This window comes from Hemibagrus wyckioides, linkage group LG21 (assembly GCF_019097595.1).
Source record: "Hemibagrus wyckioides isolate EC202008001 linkage group LG21, SWU_Hwy_1.0, whole genome shotgun sequence".
NCBI lineage: Eukaryota > Metazoa > Chordata > Actinopteri > Siluriformes > Bagridae > Hemibagrus > Hemibagrus wyckioides.
In genome coordinates, this window is record NC_080730.1 from 4,324,797 (window position 1) to 4,338,840 (window position 14,044).

At 41.6% G+C, this 14,044-nt stretch overlaps 1 protein-coding gene across 2 annotated transcripts in view; it reads left to right on the forward strand.

Moving 5' to 3' along the window:
- Window positions 1-7,032: 7,032 nt before the first annotated feature.
- agtrap (angiotensin II receptor-associated protein) overlaps window positions 7,033-14,044 on the forward strand; it is a 12,750-nt gene continuing 5,738 nt past the window's right edge. Inside the window, exons 1-5 of one of the 2 annotated variants that reach the window (XM_058373831.1) lie at window positions 7,033-7,189; window positions 8,184-8,218; window positions 9,262-9,370; window positions 10,221-10,416; window positions 12,596-12,873. In XM_058373831.1, the coding sequence (XP_058229814.1) occupies window positions 7,163-7,189; window positions 8,184-8,218; window positions 9,262-9,370; window positions 10,221-10,416; window positions 12,596-12,669 (441 nt within the window). In that variant the 5' untranslated portion in view covers window positions 7,033-7,162 and the 3' untranslated portion in view covers window positions 12,670-12,873. Of the gene's footprint in view, window positions 7,190-8,183; window positions 8,219-9,261; window positions 9,371-10,220; window positions 10,417-12,595; window positions 12,874-14,044 lie in introns of those variants that run through there. The other variant, XM_058373830.1, reaches the window with a different exon arrangement.

Sequence of the window (14,044 nt, forward strand, 5' to 3'; positions counted from 1 at the left end):
CACCTTGGTTTTCCTTTTTTTTAATGCATGGTATATAACTGTTGTTTAGAGTAATAATAGTTTCATATGTTTTCTCTTAAAGCTCAAGGATCTCTAAACACACACACACACACACACACACTTTCACATGCTCATTCACATCTAGGGGCAAATTAGCATAACCAATTCGACTAGCAGCATGTGTTTGAGAGGTGAAAGCAAATCTGAGAAGCTGGAGGAAAACCGTACAGACATTGTAAGTCATCTCTCTGGTTTGTTTGTGCTTCTCCTTTAAAATCATGGTATTGTTTATATTAACATGCAACGACTCAGTTTTACTAGTCTATTATTATTATTGTTGTTTTTTTGAAAGTGGGAGGGACTTACACTGTTGTCTGTCAATCACAGTGACAGTATCCACTTGTAGGTGTCCATAATAATTATAATTATAATTATAATATATATATATATATATATATATATATATATATATATATATTATATAGTATCATACAGGCAAATAGACACAACAACACAAACAATCACACAGACCCGGCATAACATTATGACCACCTGCCTAATATTGGATTGGTCCCTGACCCGTCCTGCACTGTGTATTCTGACACCTTTCTATCAGAACCAGCATTAACTTCTTCAGCAACAGTAGCTCGTCTGTTGGATCGGATCACATGGGTCAGCCTTCTCTCCCCACGTGCATCAATGAACCTTGGCTGTCCATGACCCTGTCCCCGGTTCACCACTGTTCCTTCTTTGGACCACTTTTGATAGATACTGACCACTGCAGACCGGGAACACCCCACAAGAGCTACAGTTTTGGAGATGCTCTGATCCAGTGGTCTAGCCATCACAATTTGTCCCTTCATCAAACTCGCTCAAATCCTTACGCTTGTCCATTTTTCCTGCTTCGAACACATCAACTTCAAGGACAAAATGTTGACTTGCTGCCTAATATATCCCACCCACTAACAGGTGCCATGATGAGGAGATCATCGGTCTTATTCACTTCACTGCTCATAATGTTATATCTGATTGGTGTATACAGTAGGCATTAACTGTTAGGTGATGATCCAAAGTGCTAAAGAAATAAATGCTGTGATATAAAAGTTGAGGTAATATTTTGAGATTGAATTTCAAAGTTAAGAAGTTAAAACAGTGATATGCTGAATATCTGAGAGTCTCTTGTACGTGGAAGAGGGCAGATTGCTTTTTCCCATGAGTGTGTTTAGCTGCCCTGTGATACAGCATGGCTAGCCATTAGGAAATGATGAGGTTTTCACGTGTCTTAAAGGAAGCATGGTGTTTTAGGCAATGGTGTGGGTGAGAATTGTCTGATTCCCCCTATAAACAATGGGACAATTATTTAAAAAAGGTCTACTTGGATTGTTCTGTTAGAGGGAAACTGACTGACCCCTTAAAAGTCTGTTCAGTTAAATATGGGTCAGATATCTGGGTCAGAGCACAGAATCAGCCATGACACAACAATCCTGGAGCAAAGAGGGTTAAGGGTCCCAGTGGCAGGTTGGAGGTGCTGGAGCTTAAAATTCTGACCTGATCAATAACCCAGAGTCTTAAGAATGGGGCCAGATGCATCTCCATCATGCAAACCATGTGATTATAGAGATCAAGCTCTAGGATAAGAGATGGCAAAATCAAGTGTGGGCAAAAACGTTCTCTTTTTTTGAGCTGCAAACGGATCTATTAGATCTCTGACCAAGAAATGCTTTTCTTCCTGTGTATTTCAGAACATTTAAAGCCAGTCTTCTTTCTGTTAAATGTGAAGATTTTCTAATTTCTTGTGGGAAGAAGCTTAAAAATGGTCCCTCTCTTCACTTTCCCACTTTCGTCACGCTTTCATTACAATCTTGTACGTAACAATTAGGTCAACTTCACTCTCTTTGTCTCTGGCTTTCTCTCTCACACACACACACACACACACTATTCCATCCTGTGTCCACCCTGGCCACATAAATCTCACTCCAAGCTCCTCTTTCTCCTTCTCTCTCACTGAGCCGAGCGCAAACCCGGCACGATCGATACCTCTAAGTGTTTACAAGAACAATATTAGCTTGCACCCTGGTCAATATTTTCACACACAAAAAAAAGACATCCATGTGCAAATGATACGCACATTCTCCTGGACTTCTCTAATTGCACAGAGAAGCTGTTGAACTGTTGCTATGCCTTCGTCTCTGATGTATTTTTAATCTCTTCGGTCCGTGCTGCATTGTGCCTGGTGCTGGAGACAGGCCAGGACAGTGATAGATCACACACACACACACACATATGCACTGGGTTCACCTGGGACCTGCTTTGACTGTAAAGCACACTATAAAGCATGAAAGAGAAAGAAAGAGAAGGACTTTCTGGACGAGTGACATTGTGGACGTGTCTAACAGGTTTTTAAAACTATGTGAGAAGGCAGTAAACACTGTGGCCTTGGTGTATAGACGCATTTAAATCAGGATAGGGTTAACAGAAATCCTCATATGTGTTGGGATAAAATCATCTTTGCATGAATGGAGTTTTATTCATTGATTTGTTTTTCAGCCCCCTTGATTGTTCGACTCTCGCCGTCAATCACTTGGATGAAACAAATCATGACAAAACACAATGGACAGACTGTATCCCCTAGGGATGAGATTACTTAGCCGGGGGTGACAAGAGGTCAAAGGTCACCATCTGCCAGTCGTGTGCCACACACCAGGGTGCGAGCCAAATCTCCCCCTGATTTGCCTTTATGTCCTACAGCGCTAACAAACCCGTGTGTGGTTCTTCCAATCAGAGCTGTCACTGTATGGCTCCGGCGCAGGTGGCTCATTCAATACGCTGCGTGATCCTGCTTTACATTTCAAGTGCCATTCTGATGGATCTGCTGCCCTCATTTAATCGTTTATTAAATAAGATTATTTATTGTTATCATATAGATGACAGGATATAATAGGGATTTGTCTTGGTTTGGTCTGACACACCCGGCTGGGCCTCGGTGCCTCCGTGTGCTCCGACTATATCTAATAATACGGACGCAGTGCAGAAATTAAGTTGTCACGCTTGATATTTCACACAGGACTAGTCATTGCTGTTGCAGGGATCCTGGGATGTAATATAAAACGTCGATTGCGGTGCAATTCAGCAGACTCATAACTTCAAGTACAGGCGGCCAATTCCTACCTATAAAGATGATCCTCACCAATATGAGCTGAAATTCCCTGAACACTGGGAAACCACACACACACACACACACACACAATAGGCTAAGGCAACAGACAGACTAAAGAATTATGGTTTCTTTTCATTGTTAAGGGTTCTTGAGATTTATTTAAAAGATAAGATTAAAGATTTTTGCTTTATTGTATTTAAAAATACAGGGTTATTGGTTAGGATTTTTTTCCAATGTTGACCACAGTCCTTTGTGCAGTTTTTTGGGTTGTAAAGAACATGAAGAAGGGAAAAGGGAGCAGAGAGTAGGGAGTAGTAGGGAGTATGGAGCAGGGTATAGGGAGTGGTAGGGAGCAGGGAATAGAGAGAAGTATGGAGCAGGGAATAGGGAAAAGTAGGTAGCAGGGAATATGGAGTAGGCAGTAGTAGAGAGTAGGGAATATGGAGTAGTAGGGAGTAGGGAGCAGGGAATAGTGGGAAGAAGGGAGTAGGGAGCAGGGAATAGGGAGAAGAAGGGAGCAGGGAATAGGAAGTAGGTAGCAGGGAGTGGAGAATAGTGGGAAGTAAGGAGTAGGTAACAGGGAATAGAGAGTAGTAGGGAGTAGGGAGAAGGGAATAGAGAGTAGTAGGGAGTAGGGAGAAGGGAATAGGGAGAAGTAGGGAATAGGGAGAAGTAGGGAATAGAGAGTAGTAGGGAGTAGGGAATAGGGAGAAGTAGGGAATAGAGAGTAGTAGGGAGTAGGGAATAGGGAGAAGTAGGGAATAGAGAGTAGTAGGGAGAAGGGAATAGAGAGTAGTAGGGAGTAGGGAGAAGGGAATAGGGAGAAGTAGGGAATAGAGAGTAGTAGGGAGTAGGGAATAGGGAGAAGTAGGGAATAGAGAGTAGTAGGGAGAAGGGAATAGAGAGTAGTAGGGAGTAGGGAGAAGGGAATAGGGAGAAGTAGGGAATAGAGAGTAGTAGGGAGTAGGGAATAGGGAGAAGTAGGGAATAGAGAGTAGTAGGGAGAAGGGAATAGAGAGTAGTAGGGAGTAGGGAGAAGTAGGGAATAGAGAGTAGTAGGGAGAAGGGAATAGAGAGTAGTAGGGAGTAGGGAATAGGGAGAAGTAGGGAATAGAGAGTAGTAGGGAGTAGGGAATAGGGAGAAGTAGGGAATAGAGAGTAGTAGGGAGAAGGGAATAGAGAGTAGTAGGGAGTAGGGAATAGGGAGAAGTAGGGAATAGAGAGTAGTAGGGAGAAGGGAATAGGGAGAAGTAGGGAATAGAGAGTAGTAGGGAGTAGGGAATAGGGAGAAGTAGGGAATAGAGAGTAGTAGGGAGTAGGGAATAGGGAGAAGTGGGGAATAGAGAGTAGTAGGGAGTAGGGAATAGGGAGAAGTAGGGAATAGAGAGTAGTAGGGAGTAGGGAATAGGGAGAAGTAGGGAATAGAGAGTAGTAGGGAGTAGGGAATAGGGAGAAGTAGGGAATAGAGAGTAGTAGGGAGTAGGGAGAAGGGAATAGGGAGAAGTAGGGAATAGGGAGAAGTAGGGAATAGAGAGTAGTAGGGAGTAGGGAATAGGGAGAAGTAGGGAATAGGGAGAAGTAGGGAATAGAGAGTAGTAGGGAGTAGGGAATAGGGAGAAGTAGGGAATAGGGAGAAGTAGGGAATAGGGAGAAGTAGGGAATAGAGAGTAGTAGGGAGTAGGGAATAGGGAGAAGTAGGGAATAGGGAGAAGTAGGGAATAGAGAGTAGTAGGGAGTAGGGAATAGGGAGAAGTAGGGAATAGGGAGAAGTAGGGAATAGAGAGTAGTAGGGAGTAGGGAGAAGGGAATAGGGAGAAGTAGGGAATAGGGAGAAGTAGGGAATAGAGAGTAGTAGGGAGTAGGGAATAGGGAGAAGTGGGGAATAGAGAGTAGTAGGGAGTAGGGAATAGGGAGAAGTAGGGAATAGAGAGTAGTAGGGAGTAGGGAGAAGGGAATAGGGAGAAGTAGGGAATAGGGAGAAGTAGGGAATAGAGAGTAGTAGGGAGTAGGGAATAGGGAGAAGTGGGGAATAGAGAGTAGTAGGGAGTAGGGAATAGGGAGAAGTGGGGAATAGAGAGTAGTAGGGAGTAGGGAATAGGGAGAAGTGGGGAATAGAGAGTAGTAGGGAGTAGGGAATAGGGAGAAGTAGGGAATAGGGAGAAGTAGGGAATAGAGAGTAGTAGGGAGTAGGGAGAAGGGAATAGGGAGAAGTAGGGAATAGGGAGAAGTAGGGAATAGAGAGTAGTAGGGAGTAGGGAATAGGGAGAAGTGGGGAATAGAGAGTAGTAGGGAGTAGGGAATAGGGAGAAGTAGGGAATAGGGAGAAGTAGGGAATAGAGAGTAGTAGGGAGTAGGGAATAGGGAGAAGTAGGGAATAGGGAGAAGTAGGGAATAGAGAGTAGTAGGGAGTAGGGAATAGGGAGAAGTAGGGAATAGGGAGAAGTAGGGAATAGGGAGAAGTAGGGAATAGAGAGTAGTAGGGAGTAGGGAATAGGGAGAAGTAGGGAATAGGGAGAAGTAGGGAATAGAGAGTAGTAGGGAGTAGGGAATAGGGAGAAGTAGGGAATAGAGAGTAGTAGGGAGTAGGGAATAGGGAGAAGTAGGGAATAGGGAGAAGTAGGGAATAGAGAGTAGTAGGGAGTAGGGAGTGGGGAATAGGGAGAAGTAGGGAATAGAGAGTAGTAGGGAGTAGGGAATAGGGAGAAGTAGGGAATAGAGAGTAGTAGGGAGTAGGGAGTAGGGAATAGGGAGAAGTAGGGAATAGGGAGTAGTAGGGAATAGAGAGGAGTAGGGAATAGGGAGAAGTAGGGAATAGGGAGTAGTAGGGAATAGGGAGAAATAGGGAATAGAGAGTAGTAGGGAGTAGGGAGTGGGGAGTAGGGAGAAGGGAATAGGGAGAAGTAGGGAATAGGGAGAAGTAGGGAATAGAGAGTAGTAGGGAGTAGGGAGAAGGGAATAGGGAGAAGTAGGGAATAGGGAGAAGTAGGGAATAGAGAGTAGTAGGGAGTAGGGAATAGGGAGAAGTAGGGAATAGGGAGAAGTAGGGAATAGAGAGTAGTAGGGAGTAGGGAATAGGGAGAAGTGGGGAATAGAGAGTAGTAGGGAATAGGGAGAAGTAGGGAATAAGGAGAAGTGGGGAATAGAGAGTAGTAGGGAGTAGGGAATAGGGAGAAGTAGGGAATAGGGAGAAGTAGGGAATAGAGAGTAGTAGGGAGTAGGGAATAGGGAGAAGTAGGGAATAGGGAGAAGTAGGGAATAGAGAGTAGTAGGGAGTAGGGAATAGGGAGAAGTAGGGAATAGAGAGTAGTAGGGAGTAGGGAATAGGGAGAAGTAGGGAATAGGGAGAAGTAGGGAATAGAGAGTAGTAGGGAATAGGGAGAAGTAGGGAATAGGGAGAAGTAGGGAATAGGGAATAGGGAGAAGTAGGGAATAGGGAGAAGTAGGGAATAGAGAGTAGTAGGGAGTAGGGAGTAGGGAATAGGGAGAAGTAGGGAATAGAGAGTAGTAGGGAGTAGGGAATAGGGAGAAGTAGGGAATAGAGAGTAGTAGGGAGTAGGGAATAGGGAGAAGTAGGGAATAGAGAGTAGTAGGGAGTAGGGAGTGGGGAATAGGGAGAAGTAGGGAATAGAGAGTAGTAGGGAGTAGGGAATAGGGAGAAGTAGGGAATAGAGAGTAGTAGGGAGTAGGGAATAGGGAGAAGTAGGGAATAGGGAGTAGTAGGGAATAGGGAGAAGTAGGGAATAGAGAGTAGTAGGGAGTAGGGAGTGGGGAATTAGAAGCTGTAGGGAGCAGGGAACACGGAGTAGGGAATAGTAACAGAGACAGGGAGAGTGACGTTGTTAGGAGTCACGTGATCAGAGTCATACCCCTGTCACATGTCGAATGTTTTGTGCCCCGTCAGAGGGCGGGGCCCCGCGCACCAAACTTCTGCACCCAACTTTTAAAGCTTAAAGTTTAGGATTTTTTACGCAGGCCTGAAGTAGATTTAGATTTCAGACACTTAAAATGGAAATTCCGGCCATAAACCTGAAGGTAATTTGACTGAATTTGTCACCTTTTATTACTTTCGCTCGCGCGCTGTTGGCTTTGTTTTTGTCGCGCGCACAAACTAAGTTCGTCGTCATCGTGCGAAATGTATTAAAATGTCGCTTTTAGTGACGTTAAAATCAGGTATTTTTTTAAATATTAAGAGGTCATTTGACTTGAGTTAATAATAACATGTCACCAGAAAGTGTCGTTTTTGTAACCTGCCTTCATTCCAGCTGCTTTAGTATTGTTTAGTTACTTAATCTTCCAGAAGGTTCTTTAAAGTTAATAACGAGGTTAGGGTTAAGTTTAGGTGTAAGATATAACCTCGACATTATGGAGTATTTACCCTGCTCTCATCAGGAAGGTGCAAAAGCTGGCTCACAAACCGATTGAGGAATAACTTCTTCCCTGTGGCTGATCAGATGAACACAATGCACTGCTGTTTTTATTTACTTACTTACTTACTAACTTATTTGCTTACTTTTTAGCTACATTGTTTATACAACACATAACATCATGCCTTCTTTGTAATATTGTTCATTTCATTCATTCTCTCTCACTCTCTCTCTCTCTCTGTCTTTTTCTGTCTCTCTCTCTCTCTCTCTCTCTCTGTCTCTCTGTCTTTTTCTGTCTCTCTCTCTCTCTCTGTCTCTGTCTCTGTCTCCTCTCTCTTTGTCTCTCTCTCTCTCTTTTTCATATCATACATCATACATATGTCATATATAACATCCCCATATTTAATATAGATATAATATAGGGATATATGTTATATTCACACACCCACTGTACATCCTGTTCATCCTATATATATATATATATATATATATATATATATATATATATATATATATATATATTATATAATCACCCACCATAGATGTTTATGTTTATAGTAAATATATCACTATGCATTAATGGAAGTCAATGGAAGTTCCTCACAGTGTGTGTATATATATATATATGTGTGTGTGTGTGTGTGTGTGTGTGTGTTTTTCAGGCCATCCTGGTGGTCCACTGGTTCCTAACAGTCTGGTGAGTGTGTAAAGTGGCTCCTGAGTGATTCTTCTCCTCACATACCCGAGGAATTTCTGCTGCTCTCTCTGTGTCTGTCTACATTTCGGCTAGTTTTCAGTTCAGCACAGATAGAAGACATGAAACTTCTGGTGGTTACAGGAGGCTTAGTCCTGTTCATTGCAGAATACAAGGCAGAATCCAGACATGATTGTCTGGTTTACGTGAGGAGGAAGTAAAGTAGTGCAAACGACTGCTGAAGACCTGATAGACTCGGGAATTTCAGACATATCTGTGATCTTACTTTTTATCCTTATTGCCTGGTCAGCTGTAGTGTAACTAATGACACTTTCATCTCTAATAGAAACTTGTTCACTGTGGTTGGGGTTCATGGGGTGCGTACTGAAACTAACCAAACAGTGTTGGCTTTAAGGGCCTGTGTGTTTAAAACTGAATTATAAATCTCTTTCAGAATACAGTGGCAGAAAATCTTTTTTATATAAAAAAGTCAAATTGTTATTAAAAATTAGAGTGAGAAAAAGAGGGAATTAATAGTAGATAAAAAAATAAAAATTAAATAAAAAAAATATATATGGAAACAATTTTCTTTCTTTCTTTCTTTCTTTCTTTCTTTCTTTCTTTCTTTCTTTCTTTCTTTCTTTCTTTCTTTCTTTTAATTCTATTTGTCACATACACAATCACACACACGGTACGAGATTTACTTTTTATGGCTGTCCTTGTTATATAAATAAGTCAAATTGTTATAAAAAATAGAGTTAAAAAAGAGAATTAATAGTATAAAATTTAAAAAAAATAGAAATTAAATAGAGTATATAAGGAAATATATGGAAATTAAAAAATAAATGACAATAAGAACTATATAGAAATAAGTGTAGAGAAAGTCGAGAAAATTGCAGTTGGAGGAAGAAAAAAAATGTCGGTTGTAGGTTTTAACATGGCAGTCCAGATGAAGTCCAGGCTCGAAGATGTTCTCCTGGTTCCTTATGAAGCAACTAGATCCTGAGTTGTGTTGTGTTGTGTAACGTGTGTTTGTGCAATCACAGCGGCTGCATCGGCTGGTTACCTCCTACTTACATCGCTACAAACTTCAGCGTTCTGGGTGTGGGAGTGTGGGCCATGGCTCAGAGAGACTCTGTAGACGCTGTACTGATGGTATGTCTCTGAGGAACCTGAACACATCTGTATCTGAACACATCTGTATTTAAGAAAAGTCTCAAAACAAATGACAAACATAAGTAAATTAGTCTTATCAAACATATCAAAATAATTTCTTTCTTTCTTTCTTTTCATTATTTTCCACCTTTCTTTTCAAATTTCTTCTTTTTTTTCTTCTTTTCTTTTAAGTTCTTTTCTTTTCAGTTTCTTTCTTTCTTTCTTTCTTTCTTTCTTTCTTTCTTTCTTTCTTTCTTTCTTTCTTTCTTTCTTTCTGTTTTTCAAGTTTCTTTTTTTCTTTCTTTCTTTTTAGTTTCCCCCCTTTCTTTCTTTCTTTCTTTCTTTCTTTCTTTCTTTCTTTCTTTCTTTCTTTCTTTCTTTCTTTCTTTCTTTCTTTCTTTCTTTCTGTTTTTCAAGTTTCTTTTTTTCTTTCTTTCTTTTTAGTTTCCCCCCTTTCTTTCTTTCTTTCTTTCTTTCTTTCTTTCTTTCTTTCTTTCTTTCTTTCTTTCTTTCTTTCTTTCTTTCTTTCTTTCTTTTCATTTTCTTCTTTTCATCTTTTTCTTTTCAATATTTCCCCCCTTTCTTTTCATTTCTTTCTTTCTTTCTTTCTTTCTTTCTTTCTTTCTTTCTTTCTTTCTTTCTTTCTTTCTTTCTTTCTTCTTTTCATTATTTTCCCCCTTTCTTTTCAAATTTCTTCTTTTTTTTCTTCTTTTAAGTTTTTTTCTTTTCAGTTTCTTTCTTTCTTTTTTTCTTTCTTTCTTTCAATAGATAGATAGATAGATAGATAGATAGATATTGTTAGGATATTTTAACTTTGCTTTTTATTCTTTCTTTCTGTTATCTCCTTCAGTTCCTGATCGGTCTGTTACTGACGATCATAATCGACATCCTCCACATCGCAATTTTTTACTCTGCAAACCAACCAACAGATCTGTTCCGCTTCAGCGTGGGCATGGCCATCCTCAGCCTCCTCCTCAAACCTTTGTCCTCCTTCTTCGTCTACCAGATGTACCGTGAGCGGGGTGGAGAATACAACATCAGCTTTGGTAAGTGCATGGCCCTGAGGTGTGCTTCCGTCCAGATGTTTGCAGATGTTTTTTTTTCTTCTAAAAGTTACCTGAGACGACTAAAACATCCAGAGACCAAATACTGCAACGAAAATGGAACTAATCACAAAAGCTGGTGCTTTATTGCATCTTTTCCACCTCAACCAAGCATTTTGATATTTTTATTTATTTATTTATTTTAGATTTTGATCAGACTTTGGGGTGTGTGTGTGCGCGAACTATAACTATGTGATGTGTTAAGATGCATGTGCTTGTCCTGTGGCGTCTCTTCAGCGTCGCTTCCAGCTGCGTTTCTTTGACCTACTTTGTTTTCTGGCCTTCCTCAATTTGCATTAAGACTTTGTAACACTGTACAGAAGCAGCTAGATGGATTGAGTCGAAAGGAACGTAAGTGAATTAGCGAGACAGTCACAAGACAGATGCCAGGCCTTAAGCTAACATTCCCCAGAGATCAAGGACCTAAATCGGTCCGTTTACTTCCTCCGGGGAGTCGATCCGAGGCAGAAAATGTTCATCATGGCACTGTGTAAATGACGCAAATTGCAGCAATCGAATTGAATGTAACTCTGTCTTGATGTAGCACGTCGTATTTCATTCAAGTTTTTGCAGCTGCCATGCATCAAATAACACCGAACGTATGCTCCGAAGCTGGTAAGTACCTCCTGCTTTTATCCGCGCATCGGCTCGGATCAGGGTTTCCTAATCCCAGTCGTGCAGCATTGCTGGCTCTTTTCCCTGTTAGAAATAAAACCCACCTGATTCAGCTCACAGCTTAATGACGCTAAAACGAGTAAAGTCACATGAGCAGAGCAATGCAATCAGCTACACAGGACCACGACTGGGAAACTAGATATTTAATGCGTGACTAGAAATAACTCTATTTAATTACATACAAACCTTTGCAGACCTTCTAACCTTTTGGGGTTTAAACACTGATAACTCAACAATACATTAAAAACACAAGCGTTTACGAAAAGCATTTCATTTTGAACTCGCCCATATGAACTGAATCACCCTGGAAGCCCCGCCCCCCCTTTCTCTCAACTTGTGTTAGCGTAGTGGTTAAGGGGTTGGACTACAGATCGGGAAGGTGGTGAGTTCAAATCCGAGTGCCACTAAGCTGCCACTACCGGGCCCCTGAGCAAGGCCCTTAACCATCAGTTGCTCAGTTGTATGAAAATGTAAGTCGCTCTCGATATAAGAGTAGAGACCTTGTAGGCATGTGGTGTTGGACTGCTGATCAGAAGGTTGTGAGTTTGAATCCCACATCCACTAAGCTGCCAATGCCGGGCCCCTGAGCAAAGCCCTTAACTCTCAAATGCTCAGTTGCTTCAATGTGACGTCTTAGTACTCTCGTCTCAGTTTTTCCAGCTAATAAGTAAGTAAATATTGTGTTTTCATTAATGTGAGCTAACGTCTGTGAGCGTGTGTTCGATATAGATAAAATTAGACAAGTTTATAATATAAAGATCAGTTAAATCAATTGGCAACGCACTCACATTGTGGATACCGAAAAGGGTCAAAACGGCTGAACATTTATTCAGGAAAACTTTTCCTGCGATGTGTGAAAAACTTACATTGATTATTATATTTTAATAATACAAATGATACTGATTTTTTTTTTTTTTTACTCTTCCGCCCTGTTAGAATCTTTATTTCTCTTCAGGTTTAGCAGGTCTGCTTTTGCTTTGTATATACGAGTAAGAATGAGTTTATCAGACTACTAAGAGCACAGCCGTACCTTGCTGTTCGTGTATTTCTGTTTCCATCGCTGAGTTACACAGGTAGGGATACACCAACCAGGCATAACATTATGACCACCTGCCTAATATCGTGCTGGTCCCCCTTTTGCTGCCAAAACCCGTCCTGCACTGTGTATTCTGACACGTTTCTCTCAGAACCAGCATTAACAACTTCAGCAATTTGAGCAACAGTAGCTCGCCTCTCAGTGCTCTGAATGTTATGCTCGGTGTATACAGATACACATGTGTTTAAATATGTCTGTTGTGTTAATACTCTCTGCTTTTACCTGTCTGTTATCAGTCACTTGTCCTCACTGTTTTGTTTCCATGCTTTTATGCTCTCTTTGATTGTGTCTGTCTGTCTGTCTGTCTATATACCTGTCTGTCTTCCATCTTGGTATCTCTTCTCCTGTCAGACCTGGAGACATCAGTGGACAGTCGTTGCACCACAGACAGCGCTGATACCACTTTCCTTGGCCGGCGTTACTGAAAGCCTCTCTTTATTCTTCATTTCTGTGCTTGTTTGTGTTTGTGAAACTGATGAGACATTGTTTTTCTGTGAGCCATAAATTATTTTATTGTGTTTTTCATTGTGTGTGTGTGATGGAGTGAGTGAGAAAGTGTGTGGCTATTTGAGTGTGGAGCTATATGAGTGTGTGGTTGAGTGAATTTGTGGGTGAGTGTGTGTGTGTGGGTGAGAATGAGTGTGGGTGGGTGAGGGTGTGGTTCAATGAGTGAGTGTGAGGTTAAGTGGATGAGTGTGTGTGTGGTTGAGTGAGTGAGTGTGTTAGTATGTGGTTGAGTGAGTGAGTGTGTGTGTGGTTGAGTGAGTGTGTGTGTGTGTGTGGTTGAGTGAGTGTGTGTGTTTGTGTGGTTGAGTGAGTGTGTGTGTGTGTTTGTGTGGTTGAGTGAGCAAGTGTGTGGTTAAGTGGGTTAGTAAGTGTGTGGTTAAATGTGTGAGTGTGTGTGTGATTGAGTGAGTGAGTAAGTGTGTGGTTAAGTGGGCGAGTGTGTGTGTGTGGGTGAGTGAATGAGTAAGTGTGTGGTTAAGTGTGTGTGTGTGATTGAGTGAGTGAGTAAGTGTGTGGTTAAGTGTGTGTGTGTGTGATTGAGTGAGTAAGTGTGTGGTTAAGTGTGTGTGTGTGTGTGTGATTGAGTGAGTGAGTAAGTGTGTGGTTAAGTGTGTGTGTGTGATTGAGTGAGTGAGTAAGTGTGTGGTTAAGTGGGTGAGAGTGTGTGTGTGTGTGAGTGAGTAAGTGTGTGGTTAAGTGGGTGAGTGTGTGTGTGAGTGAGTAAGTGTGTGGTTAAGTGGGTGAGAGTGTGTATGTGTGTGTGTGTGAGTGAGTAAGTGTGTGGTTAAGTGGGTGAGAGTGTGTGTGTGTGTGTGTGTGTGAGTGAGTAAGTGTGTGGTTAAGTGGGTGAGAGTGTGTGTGTGAGTGAGTAAGTGTGTGTTTAAGTGGGTGAGAGTGTGTGTGTGTGTGTGAGTGAGTAAGTGTGTGTTTAAGTGGGTGAGAGTGTGTATGTGTGTGTGTGTGAGTGAGTAAGTGTGTGGTTAAGTGGGTGAGAGTGTGTGTGTGTGTGAGTGAGTAAGTGTGTGGTTAAGTGGGTGAGTGTGTGTGTGTGTGTGTGAGTGAGTAAGTGTGTGGTTAAGTGGGTGAGTGTGTGTGTGAGTGAGTAAGTGTGTGGTTAAGTGGGTGAGTGTGTGTATGTGTGTGTGTGTGAGTGAGTAAGTGTGTGGTTAAGTGGGTGAGAGTTTGTGTGTGTGTGTGTGTGTGAGTGAGTAAGTGTGTGGTTAAGTGGGTGAGAGTGTGTGTGTGTGTGTGAGTGAGTAAGTGTGTGGTTAAGTGGGTGAGAGTGTGTGTGTG